Source organism: Colius striatus, chromosome 2, assembly GCF_028858725.1.
Source record: "Colius striatus isolate bColStr4 chromosome 2, bColStr4.1.hap1, whole genome shotgun sequence".
Classification (NCBI taxonomy): domain Eukaryota; kingdom Metazoa; phylum Chordata; class Aves; order Coliiformes; family Coliidae; genus Colius; species Colius striatus.
This window is the reverse complement of record NC_084760.1, coordinates 24484856-24497349: the sequence shown is the minus strand read 5'-3', so window position 1 is coordinate 24497349 and position 12494 is coordinate 24484856. Positions and strand designations below refer to the sequence as shown.

General features: G+C 34.7%; 1 protein-coding gene across 1 annotated transcript in view; it reads right to left on the bottom strand.

Moving 5' to 3' along the window:
* CSMD1 (CUB and Sushi multiple domains 1) overlaps window positions 1-12494 on the bottom strand; it is a 1065186-nt gene that overhangs the window by 227555 nt on the left and 825137 nt on the right. Inside the window, exon 17 of the mRNA XM_061989487.1 lies at window positions 8812-8999. Coding sequence (XP_061845471.1) covers window positions 8812-8999 — 188 coding nt within the window. The remainder of the gene's footprint in view (window positions 1-8811; window positions 9000-12494) is intronic.

The following is a 12494-nucleotide window of genomic DNA, read 5'->3' as shown; positions in this document are numbered from 1 at the left end:
CTTCCAATCCCTACCATTCTGTGAGTCTGTGGTTCTGTGAAACTGGCATGATCTTATATGAGTGATCTCATCAAACAGAATTCTGTGTGAGCTTTGAGAAAATTTTGTTCTTCTGATTTTTTTTTAAAGATTTTATGTGCTCCTTCACAGGTGTCCTGAATTTCTAGCATGATTCTTTCCATTCCACTTTTTGACAAAGCAGTAAAGTACTGACAGCACAAAATTCTTTGTATCGGGGGTTAGATATTCCCTAGCTCCTTAGCCCCCTAAACACATCCAAAGGTGCTAGTCTTCTCAGCTGCCTGTGTATCTATAACTGTTTCTGTGGAAACCTTGCTTATGCATTTCTGCTAAATTACCCCTGTTAAAGTACTTCTGTACTTTCAGTGGAAGTCTACTGCTTTTATCCTGCTTTATTTACCCAGGACTACCACACAATCTTAGAAAATAAGTAAGAGAAGTTCAAAACTATGAAAAAAAAATATTTATCAAGGTATAAAGTAAAGGTTTTAAAATCATAGCTATGAGGGTTGGAAGCAGGACTACAAACAAAAAATCATCAATAATTACTCAAGGTTGCACAGAGAAATATTCCCTGTACCCTCCAGCTATTCTTATATTTCAGTTAGAATTCAGATTTGAAAGCTTATGATCTAGTTTTCATGATGTATCCCTGATATATTTAAATTCTAGATGAATAAGCTTCTTCCAGACTTGACTGCTTGCTCTTAATGCAAATGTACCATGTCAACTGACATAATGCATTTTTAGATTCCCTTCACCTGGTGTGAATTGCTTACTATAGACTCAAAGAACCCTTTCAAGTTTACAATATTCTGCACTGTATGTGCCCTAAATAAATATTAAATGTGTTTGAAATTTTAACTTTGCTACATATTAATTCTTTTCCAGACACATTATACGTCGTGTTTTGAGGTATTTTAGAGTAGGTGGAGGTCTACAATGTTGTTCTTGAAATTCCTTCCTCTTAGGGCACCATTCAACCCCTGCCTCAACATATGGACTGCTTTGGGATTCTGAGTCACATGTAACAGGTAAATTCATCAGTTTCTTTTTAATGGTAACTCTAGATTACATTGACTACATTGTTTCAGATGTCTACAAGGACGCTATAAACTGTTGCAGTCCTATCAAGTTCCAAGTTCCTGACTGAAATATTGTTGCTGAATAAATAGAAAAGCTTGGACAGCAGAGCATCATTCCCAGAGTAAAATATTCAGGATATAAGGTTTATAAATCACAAAGATAGCTGAAAAATAAATACTTTTTGGTTTATTGCTTTTTTTTCTCTTTTTTTTTTTTTCCTTTTGCTTCTTTGGAGAAAGATTTGGGGTTTTTTGTTAATAGGGGATAACAAAACATAAGCTTAATCATGAGCAGTACTGAAAGTCCTATCTACAAAAAGACAATATTAAACTATATATGAGATATCTGGCACCACAGTGAAAAATTTACAGCTCATGGTTGGAAAGAATTGATTTAACAATTAGCTCAGTGAACACAAGATTAAAGTCTGGGTGAAAACCATGTCTCCCACTATATATCATGCAATATTTCTCAAGAAAACATGCTCTGTAGCTTCTTCAAAAAATACTCTCTCCACTTCGCTTCATGTAGCAGTGGGAATTAGATAAGCAGATAATTTTACCCTACAGAATAATAATTCTCTTTTTAAAGGTATGTAATGCACAATCCAAAGTAAACAGCAGACATACAAACAAAAGATTTTGTACATCATTGGATAATTGAAAACATTAAGAGATATCATCAAAAACTTCACTGTGTAAATATTGACTTTATTAACCTGTTCTAGTTAGTCATAATAGATGCTTCATTGATTATTTTAAAGTATATTTTGCAAACAATTAGAATTGTAAGTGATTTTTAGAAAATAGTTTCATCATTAAACTCCATTAGATCTCGAAAGAGGAAATTTGCTGCTGCAGTGCATGAAACATAGAACTGTTTTCTATACTACATAATCATATATATTACACACCTCTACTCTTCCCTTCACACATCAAAGAAAACCATTAGGAAAATGGGATAATTAAGTGTAAAGAGGTTGTCTAAATAATGCTCATTGCACAAAATGGATGAAAAACATAAATCTGCAAACAAAAAAAGGAGGCATGTCTGTGTGTCATAGTCCCTATGTTAGTAATTCCTGCTAGCTATGGAACAGTAGTTGTGTTATTCAATGAATCTCAAAAACATTTTGAACAATCGAAGTATTTCAGCTGGAAGTTAGAGGGCTATTCTTTGCTACCAGTATAGAATAATTCAGAATATAAATAAGGCAAATAAAATCAACTTTTTGGACAGTAATGGAAGAATATTTCCTAATCAAAGAGCTCATCATATAAGTAGGCTTATTCTAACACGGCAGAGCAGTGTCAATTATCTTTGCTTTAAAAAAAAAAAAAAAAATAGAAAAGGTGTTTGTTTATTCTGTGGTTTGCAGAACTAGAAGCGGAGGACACACAAGACAGTTAGAAGAGGGCCCATTCTCTGGCACCAATTTCAAGGCATAATTCAGCTAACTTTCATGTAGACAAAATCTTGCCACTCTTTAGACTCTTGCCTTTTGAGAAAAGTTTCTCGACCATTTCTAACTTACTGGATCAGATATAGCTCAAGTAGACAGATATATTTCCTTGTAATTGTACACAAGTTTATTAGCCTCAAAGTACTGCAAGCCTTCCAACACAGTCTCAGTGTTCTTCTATCAGGTCTTAAGAGCATAGCAGTGAGTGAATGCATTCAACAACAATGACAGGAAAACAAAATACTGTTACAAAAACTTGCGATACTGTTGATAGATTTTTAAAAAAGGATGTTAGAGAAACCTATGGATGACATTATAAAGGAAGTGGGGAAGCAAAGGTGCTTAAGAAGGGGAAAAGTGGAAGAGTGAAGGTATTGAAAGTGGGGTAGAGGAAGAAAAGGAAGAGGGAGATCATGCTATTATTACAAGAGCTTTTTTCATTTCTCTTCATAGAATCATAGAATAGTTTCAGCTGGAAGAGACCTTTAAGATTACTGAGTCCCAGTCCTATCAACCACTAGACGGTTTTGAAAACCTCAAGAGAAGGAGACTTCACAACCTTCCTGAGCAGCCTGTTCCATCACCTGACAACCGTCTCAGTCTGAAAATCCCCTGGCACAACTTGAGGCTGTTTCCTCTTGTTCTATTGCTTTTTACTAGGGAGAATAGACCAATCCCCATCTCGTTACAACTTCCCTTCAGGTACTTGTACAGAGCAACAAGGTCATAGAATCATAGAATGGTAGGAAGTTTGGAAGGGACCTTTAGAGATCATCTAGTCCAATCCTCCTGCAGAAGCAGGTCAACTTAGAAAAGGTCCCATAGGAATATGTCCAGGCAGGTCTTGAAGACCTTCAAGGAAGCGACTTCACACCCTCCCTGGGCAGTCTGTGCCAGGGCACCATCCCCTGCCCAGTAAAATAGTTTTTTCTTCATTTAAATGGAACTTTTTGTGTTCCAGCTTCATCCCATTACCTCTTTTCCTGTTGCTAGATACAATAGAGAAAAAGGATACCCCAGCCTCCTACATCTACTCTAGATATTTGTAAATATTAACAAGAGTCTCCCTCAGTCTCCTCTTTTCTAGACTAAACAGCCCCAGTTGCCACAGACTTTCCTCGTATGAAAGATGTTCCTGTCCCCTGATCATCTTGGTGGCCCTATTCCTGACTCTCTCCAGAAATTCTCTGTCCCTCTTGAATACAGAGGGAGAAGAACCTTCCTCCATCTGCTGGCTACACTCTTGATGCATCCCAGGATGCTATTTGCCTTCTTGGGCACCTGGGCACACTGCTGCCTCATGTTCAGCTACTGTCAACCAACACTCCCAGGTTGCTCTCTCCCTTGCAGCTTTCCAGCCACTCCTCCCAAAGCCCCAAGGTCTCCCCTGAGCTTTCTTTTCTCCAAGCTCAACAATCCCAGATCCCTCAGCTGTTGTTCAGAGGAGACATGCTCCATGTCCTTTTCTAGCTTGGTAGGTCACCTCTGGATCCTCTACAATACCTCCATGTCCTTCTTGTAGAGAGGGGCTCAAAACTGCACACAGTATTTGAGGTGTGGCCTCACCAAAGCCCAGTCCAGGGGAATGATCACCTCCCTCCTCATGCTGACAACATTGCTCCTGATACAGGCCAGGATGCCATTGGCCCTCTTGGCCACCTGGGCACACAGCTGGCTTCTGTTCAGTCGCTGTTAATCAACACTCCCAGATTCCTCTCTGCCTGGCAGTTTTACAGCCACTCCTCCCCAAGCCTGTAGCACTGCTGAGGGTTGTTGTGGCCCAAGTACAGGACCCAGCACTTGGCCTTCTTGAAACTCATGGCATTGACCTTAGCCCAGCCATCAAGTCTATCTAGATCTCTCTTCAAAGCTTCCATTCTCTGAAGCTGGAAAGGATTTAGGAATTTATAAATTCCTTTCAGAATTCATTCCAAATGATATTCACCTATCAGCTTCTCAAGTCTCGTAAAGTTTAGAGTTCTGAAAACCAGTGACTTCATCACAATTATGTTGCCTCATTCTTTCAATACTTAAGAATTGTAAACTCTATTATTTTCACAAAAACTGTCTTATTCAGGCTCCCTATTGGTTCTTACTCATCAGAGTAAAATTGACAAAAAAGTTATTTCCCTATATTTCAGAAACTTTTTATATCCACTGTGCTCTGCTACTGAAAAATGTACTAATCTTTTCCTCATATCTAGATTATTCACAGAGATTCAGTTTTCTTCAAATGAAAAAGTATGAAGTATTTTGTTTCTATGTTATCATTGCTAAAATTGATTGTAGACTGTCTGAATGATCTCAACACTTTGTCAAGTCCATGAAGATGGCATATTTGCAGGTCTAAAAAGTTCTTTTCCAAAACCAAATCTAACAAATACCTAATTTTTTAGACTGTGAATAAAGGATTACATTTATCTTTTTTATTATCAATAACATTAGACTATGGGAAAATCACAATACTGATAGCTAGATTTTTTTCAATGACCTGAACAGACAGTTTTTTAAAAAAACGGGCGATCCTTGACTTTAAATAGCTTTCCCTGACTATGTAAGATAACTGTAATGTTTATAAAATACGTGTTGATGTGCATGGTAATATGAGTTGATTATTGTCACAGTGCATAACTAAAATATAATCTCTGTCCATTTCTCAGGTAAATTTTATTATGGAATGGAATATCACTCCATAAATAAACACAGACTTTTAAATAAAAAGCATCTGGATTTAAGAAATAATTGCTCTATTTTCTTTGAAAATGTCCACTTTCTCTTTCAAAATTAAATGTAAATAATACCTAATAAAACAATACCCAGTAAGAACCTAATAAAAAGGGCTTTTACATTTATGTAATCTGTTGATAAAAGTATTTATATGTTTTTGTTTAAGAAAAACACTAAGATTGCACAATCTACTTCATAGAACAGGGACTTACAAAAAATGAGGCATGCTGGTTAAATAATATAGATTGATTATTCTTGATAAAATTGAATATTTTATCACTGTCACTTAAAGAATATGAAAGTTTTTTTTCCTTAGATGCATAAGTGTTAAACTACTTTGTCTTGTTTTAGCTATATTAAAAGTGTCATTAAAAAGCTGAATTACAGACTTTTAGGGTGGGGAAATTACATTCACATCTGAAGTACTTTTAAGGGGTCACATTTTTATTAAAGCTTTATTACAAGTGTATTTTAGCTTAATAGAATATTATTGCCATCTTAGTAGCAATTTGGTACAGCTTATACAGAGCTTTTTATTTTAAGCAAGGTTAAGATCCTTCTGTTTCACAGTTCAATGATTATGGTTATAATTGGAAGATTTTTAGGACACTTCTAAGTAAGAGAGTTATTTGAATTTCCAAAGAAAATATTTAGAAGCTTTTCTTGAAACTTGACTTTCTTCTACAGTGTTATAAATGTAAAACAAATAGAAATTCTGTTATAGTATCTTTAACATTAGAAACTTCTAGAGTTAAGCCTGCAACAGTAATCAAAATGTAATTTTGGTATCCCTTGTTCTTTGGTATCCCCTATTCAGCAATTCCATTGAGCCTTTTCTACCTGTTTTGTTTTTTTTTTTTCTTTGACAACTGACCTCATCTGCTTAGTACTTCTGTGCTGCTGGTTATTGTTAATACTTTTCTTCTGGCACGCACATATTTGTCAATATAGAGCTAAGGATCAAGGAAAGATGTGTGTGTGATACTACAGAAATGCTTGAGGAGCTCTCAGTGCTGACCAGTGTGGGAAAAGATACTCTACAATTATTTCCAGTTACATTACATGAATATATACATATAACACAATGCAACATGGAGACAATTTATACTCTTTGAGAAACATAATGTGAGACGAAACCAATATGAACAGTGAGGCTGTGACTTACTTACAGAGCCTCTTGGAGTAAATGTACTGAAAGAGGTATTAAGTGTTTATAAAGCTTTCTCTGTACAATTTAAGCTGGACATATTTGAGTTGGTGCTGGGTAAAAAGTCTCCATTTATAGTGCTTTTTGCTTCTACAGTGTGGACATTCAGAGCAAGATTTAATATGTCTACCAGTTTTTTTAGTCTTTAAGCTCTTTCCATGGTCAAAAGATACTTTTTCAACTAATCAGGGCAAATTAGGGAACAACTGAGCAAAGCTACAAGGAGAGAAATTTTGTTTTCTTAATATGTTTCTAGTGTCATCCTACCATAGCCAGGATGACTCCATGGAACTGGTAAACATGGCAAAATCCCTAGTGCAACACTTGGCAACTAGTTTGGCATATTACCCAAAATAATTCTAACTCTCCATGCTTGTCAATTTAATACAGTCCCCAGAGCTTACTAAGTTGCTCTCTGAATTCTATTGGTTGCATTGAACTTATCTCCACTGCTCAAAATAGGATCCTCAGGCTTTCGACACTTACGTTGACACTTAAATTTCAGTGTTTATTCTTCCAGCTGAATGTCAATCACAACAACATGAAAGTGTAAGAGAAACAGCAGTCATTGTCTGTAATTAAGAAAGGACCTTAAGCTTTTTTGTTAATATATATAAAAATTAAAGTGTCAAATAACTATTTAATGGAAAAGATATTTTATTTTAAAAAATCTAACTTTTTAAATGGAGAACTTAAAATTATTTCTTTTTTAAAAATTCCCACAACAAAGACAAAAAATAAATGCATTAATATTGTTTTAAAAAATTTCATAGCTAGACGCTCCTTTTTAAGAATGTGTAGGGCAGATATTTTTATGACTTTTTTAATCATTTTATCATTTTTTATCAAAACTGTCTCACAAAATGTAACACCACCATTTAGACTCAACACAATCACAGAAAAAACAGCATCTGCAAAATTCTACCTAGTGTTCCATGTCTTTAAATAATAAATCAGCTCTGCAGTTTTTCATACTACTATCTGTTCAGCCATTGCCACTATGTCTGAGCCAAAGCTAAGAGATGCCATGCGTCTTTTAATTTATGCAAGATCCTAAACAGGTTTGGGCACTCATTCCAGATTCAATACAGCAAATTTACTGCAATCATATTAGTTTCCAGATAAGACAATTAATAATAAGGTTATTTGTTTAGCACAAATATGCTAAAAACATTAGTCCTCTTTATTCAGTATTGAAATTTATATATATTACTATCATTTAAAGAACAATGTGACTTCAGATCCTTTAACATATATCCTTTTATGTATCTAATATAAAAGGAAATGGTATTATAATTATCCTGTAGTACACAGGAAGACGTTCAAAGAAATATGGAATCATCGTGGATGAAGTCCAATTCTGCTCACTACAGCAGAAGTGTATTAAAACCAGAGAAAAAGAGGAAAGAGAGAGAAAAATGGGAGGGGGACAGACGGATGGATGGGGATGACCGGAAACCCCTCTCTACTCTGCCCTGCTGAGGCCTCATCTGGAGTCCTGTGTCCAGTTATGGGCTTCTCAGCTCAAGAGGAACAGAGAACTTCTGGAGAGAGTCCAGTGCAGGGTCACCAAGATGATCAGGGGTATGGAACATCTTCCTTATGAGAAAAGGCTGCAGGAACTGGGGCTGTTTAGTCTGGAGAAGAGGAGACTGAGGAGTGATCTTATTAACATTTATAAATATCTAAAGCATGGGTGTCAGGAGGTTGGGACATCCCTCTTTTCTATAGTAGCTAGCAACAGGACAAGGGGTAATGGGATGAAGCTGGAACACAAAAAGTTCCACTTAAACATAAGAAAAAACTATTTCACTGTGAGGGTGAGGGAGCAGTGGCACAGGCTGCCCAGAGGGGTTGTGGAGTCTCCTTCCTTGGAGGTCTTCAAGACCCGCCTGGACATGTTCCTATACGACCTGATCTAGGTGACCCTGCTTCTGCAGGGGGGTTGGACTAGATGATCTCTAAAGGTCCCTTCCAACCCCTACCATTCTATGATTCTATGATTCTATGAAACAAACTAAAAAATTGCAATATATCCTAAACCCATAAGGGGAAGTTTCTAACATTACTTTCTATTTGGTAAAACACCCAGGTCCATGAATATTCTCAATAACATTCAAGAATTCATGAAGAAAAAAAATCCCACATGAATTAATATTTTCAGAATCATCTGTCAGTAAAGAGTAAACATAATTTATTCATATATGAATATAATTACTGAACTTTATTTGTTCACATTTGATCATTTTCAAATGAAACGCTATTTTCAAAACTAAACAAAAATCCATCAGAGAAATATCAGACTTACTCTCATAGTGAATTAGGAAACCAATGCTGGAACGACTGTTGTCAGTTGTGAACAGCAGATACATGTAATTTCCAGTACTGATAAGGAACTGGGGTGCTTGTGTTCCATGGTATTCTCCAATTAATGGTGATGAGTTAGCAGGCCCATCTCTAACTTCCAAAGTATCATAATTAACTTCAGTCTGAAATCTGAAAAGGAATATGCAAGTTAGATGGTAGGCAGAGGACTAGAATTACTTTTTTATACTGTAACAAATACAACCCATGTATAATTTATCAAGAATATCATACATAGAAAAATTTGCATATCTACAGACCTGTTGGTCTACTACTAAGGATAACAACTAAGGAAGGTTTTACACATCTTTTTCCTTACTTTGCTTTGTATGGGATCATATAAAATTCATAAGGGATGTAATATATTTCAGAAGCTGATCTGACTGTGTTTGAGAAAGACATTTTGTAGAGAATCCACAAACATAAATGCAAGATGTGTCAAAGAAAACTGCATTACGATGACCCAAGAAATTTCCTGTCCTAAAGCTAATAAAAGTGGGACATTTAAGAATAATCTTTAATAATATTAAATAATTTCATTTTTTTGCTATTTTCTATTTGGAAAAAGCTGTTTAACATACTAATCTGTTTAATTTTTTTCAAATGTTTTCTCAAAAATATTAAAATACTAAATAATTTCAAATTTTTTAAATACTAAATGTTAAGCATTTAAGTCGAGCCTTCAATATTGAAATTTATTCCAATTATAATAATCAAAATTCCTTAGTTTATGTCAATGTGTAAAAAAAAATTCCATGAAAATATAGAAAAGAATGGAAAATTATAAGACCAATGAGATAGTAGATTTAGAAAAACAAATAACTTTAAAATCAACAGCAGAGTCAATGTCTGTGTTAATCACTAAGCCACATCACATTTCCCCAGTTCATAACAGATGTCTGTGTGTGCAGTTATCTGCTACTAGTTGCTCTTAAATAAAAGAACTCAAATTTGATCTTTCTGTAGATGAAATTTTGACTGGCATTTTTTACATCTGATGCTTTTTCAGAAGAGTTCATTGTTCTATCAGATACTGTTGCAAACTGTAACATCTAAACTACACATGCATCAATTTCCCTGTCAACAAAGTTTGTGCTCTTACAGAGATATCTATATTGGTCAAAATATATTTGCCTGTAAACCAAATGTTCTTTGTTTCATAAGATATTAATCTTTCAGCAATGCATTTATCAGATTTTCTCTTCTTTTCCCAGAAGGTTTATTAGTTCAGCTTCTGAGAGCAACAAAACACGTCCCTGTGAAATACAACCCTTCTTTAAAAGAGAATGTTGTTAAACTGCCTTGCCAATATGACACACGTTCAGTGGGGCTCGAGATAACAAATTCTATTCTTGAAATTAAAGAAAACTGCAAAATATTAAACATTCAGGAAAAAAGGAAACAAACTGGACATTCCTTCAAGGTGTGAACAGACTTTATACTTTCTTAGATAATGATGACAGAGTGAAGAAGATCCCCAGTAAGGTCATTATATTTTACAGACCAAGTAGCTTTGGTCACGTAAAATCATGTTGTCAAATACATCAGTATCAGTAACAGCAAGTTCAGATTTATCAGGTACTTAGTAATTTCTACAGTTCTTCTCTCATGATTCCCTGAAAATATAAGCATATTCAGAAATCAGAAAGTCTTTGCTTAAATATCAGAGTTAATGACTGCTTTTAGAATGACTTAGGCCTTTCATACTGTTAGGTCTTTTCACACAGAAAACTCTCTAGATTTATGGTTCTTGTTCTTTTAACTAACTTACCTACTCTATTTGGATATGCTGGCTAAAATCCAGATAATTGCTTTCACTGCTATGTATCCACTCTGACAGTGAAATACAGAGCTACCAGACTTATTAATACATTAAACATATTTTGGACCAGTTTCAGGCAGTGAAGCCAGTTAGCATGGAATGGCCTACATCCATAGTATTAAATACATACTTTGGCCTCTCAAACAAGGAGATATTCAAATTTCTTATTATGAATGTTTGCTTGCCCACACTAACTCCTGGCCATGCTTGGCAAATATTTGGGAGAATGTTAGTTGGCAAGCTCAAGAAGTATTTTAGAGATTATTCCAACAATTTAACTGCACAAACAAATGAGTTCTTCTGAGAAGGTTCTCTGTTTCTGTTTAATTTACCAAAATAGACAATCAAAGAAGGTATCAGTAAAGTACTTGACAGTTTTTCCCTACATTTACATAATTTCAGAGATTATACATTGATTTACCCTGCAGCAGAATGAGGAAAACAGACAGATACTTCTAGGCTGGTTTAAATACTTTATTTGTACTCATAATGAACGGACTCTAGATCAATAATTCAATAGTTCAATTATTTTGCCAGTTATGTTTGTGAGGGGAAACTAATTAGGAAAAAAGTGCTCTCAGGCAGCAATTGCAGTTTTCTAAGCATTGCAGTATTAAAACTGTGGGTTGGAAACCATTGCTGGAGACAGAAAACTCTTAATTGCTACTCGTTACAATGATCTTAATTCCCGGTAGGTTCTTGCTCCTCTCAAACCTAGAAACTTATTTCTAGTCCCCTTGTCTATTTTTGAAAGTTTGAGGACAAGGAGTTTGAGTTTAGGGTTGAGTTCTTGAGGGTTTAACTTTTGCACTGTAACTAAAATGCTAAATCAAGATAATATGCTGGAAGTTCTGCATCCTTACTGAAAGAATTTAAATAAGTTACTTTCAGTAGTTTTTTTACTAGCATATTTATGTTAGTAAAAGGTAGGACATTGTCAAAATGTTGCCAGAGAATTTTAAAAATACTTCAATAAAGCTATATTACACTATTCTTCACACATAGGCAGATTTGAAAAGAGTTTGTTTATATATTAGTGATGAGTTTTCATCACTATTCAAAGTACCAAAAAACTTCCAGTCGTCAGTTATCCTTCTAGCTCATTTCCTTGTGATTCAAATTAATTAGATTTTACTTTTTTGTTATGCTTCCAGGTATTAGTCATGATCTGAAATGCAGAAAGTTTCAAAGTAAAATGCTCATAGGGTTACTCAGTTCTGCTATGTGCTGCTATTTCTGTAAAGCTTTTAAGTACTCTGGTAAGACACATTTATCTAGCAATATTAAAGCTTCATGAGCAGAAGAGTGAGATAATCTACATGTTGAATGTAATATTTGTGCAAGATTTCATTTTGACACTCATATTTGTGATGGCAAGTCAAAGTATAAGAGAGTTCTATCATTCCCAAACTATACAAAATACTTGAAAAATACTATACTTCTCAATTTATTGACAAAATTCATCTTTTTTAGTTATTTGATAGTGATTTTGCTCATTGATTTGTAATTCGCTAATTTTTTTATTAGTAAAAGAATTTTTTTCCATACTATTTTTAATCAGGATAACAAAGCCTTCATGATAACACAAGAAAATTTTATTGCAAAATGTAGGTTACTATACTAACTTCACAGAGTACAACACTTAACTAGATTTATAATGTGATGTAGTAAAGCTAGGAAAAAACCTGTAGGAAAGCTCCATAAACTTCCAAAGAAAGGAAGGAAAGGTTACTTCTCCATCTATAAAGACTATTGTGCTTAAAGGTAGTATTGTTTTGTAATTGAAACATTTAGGGAAAGGTGAC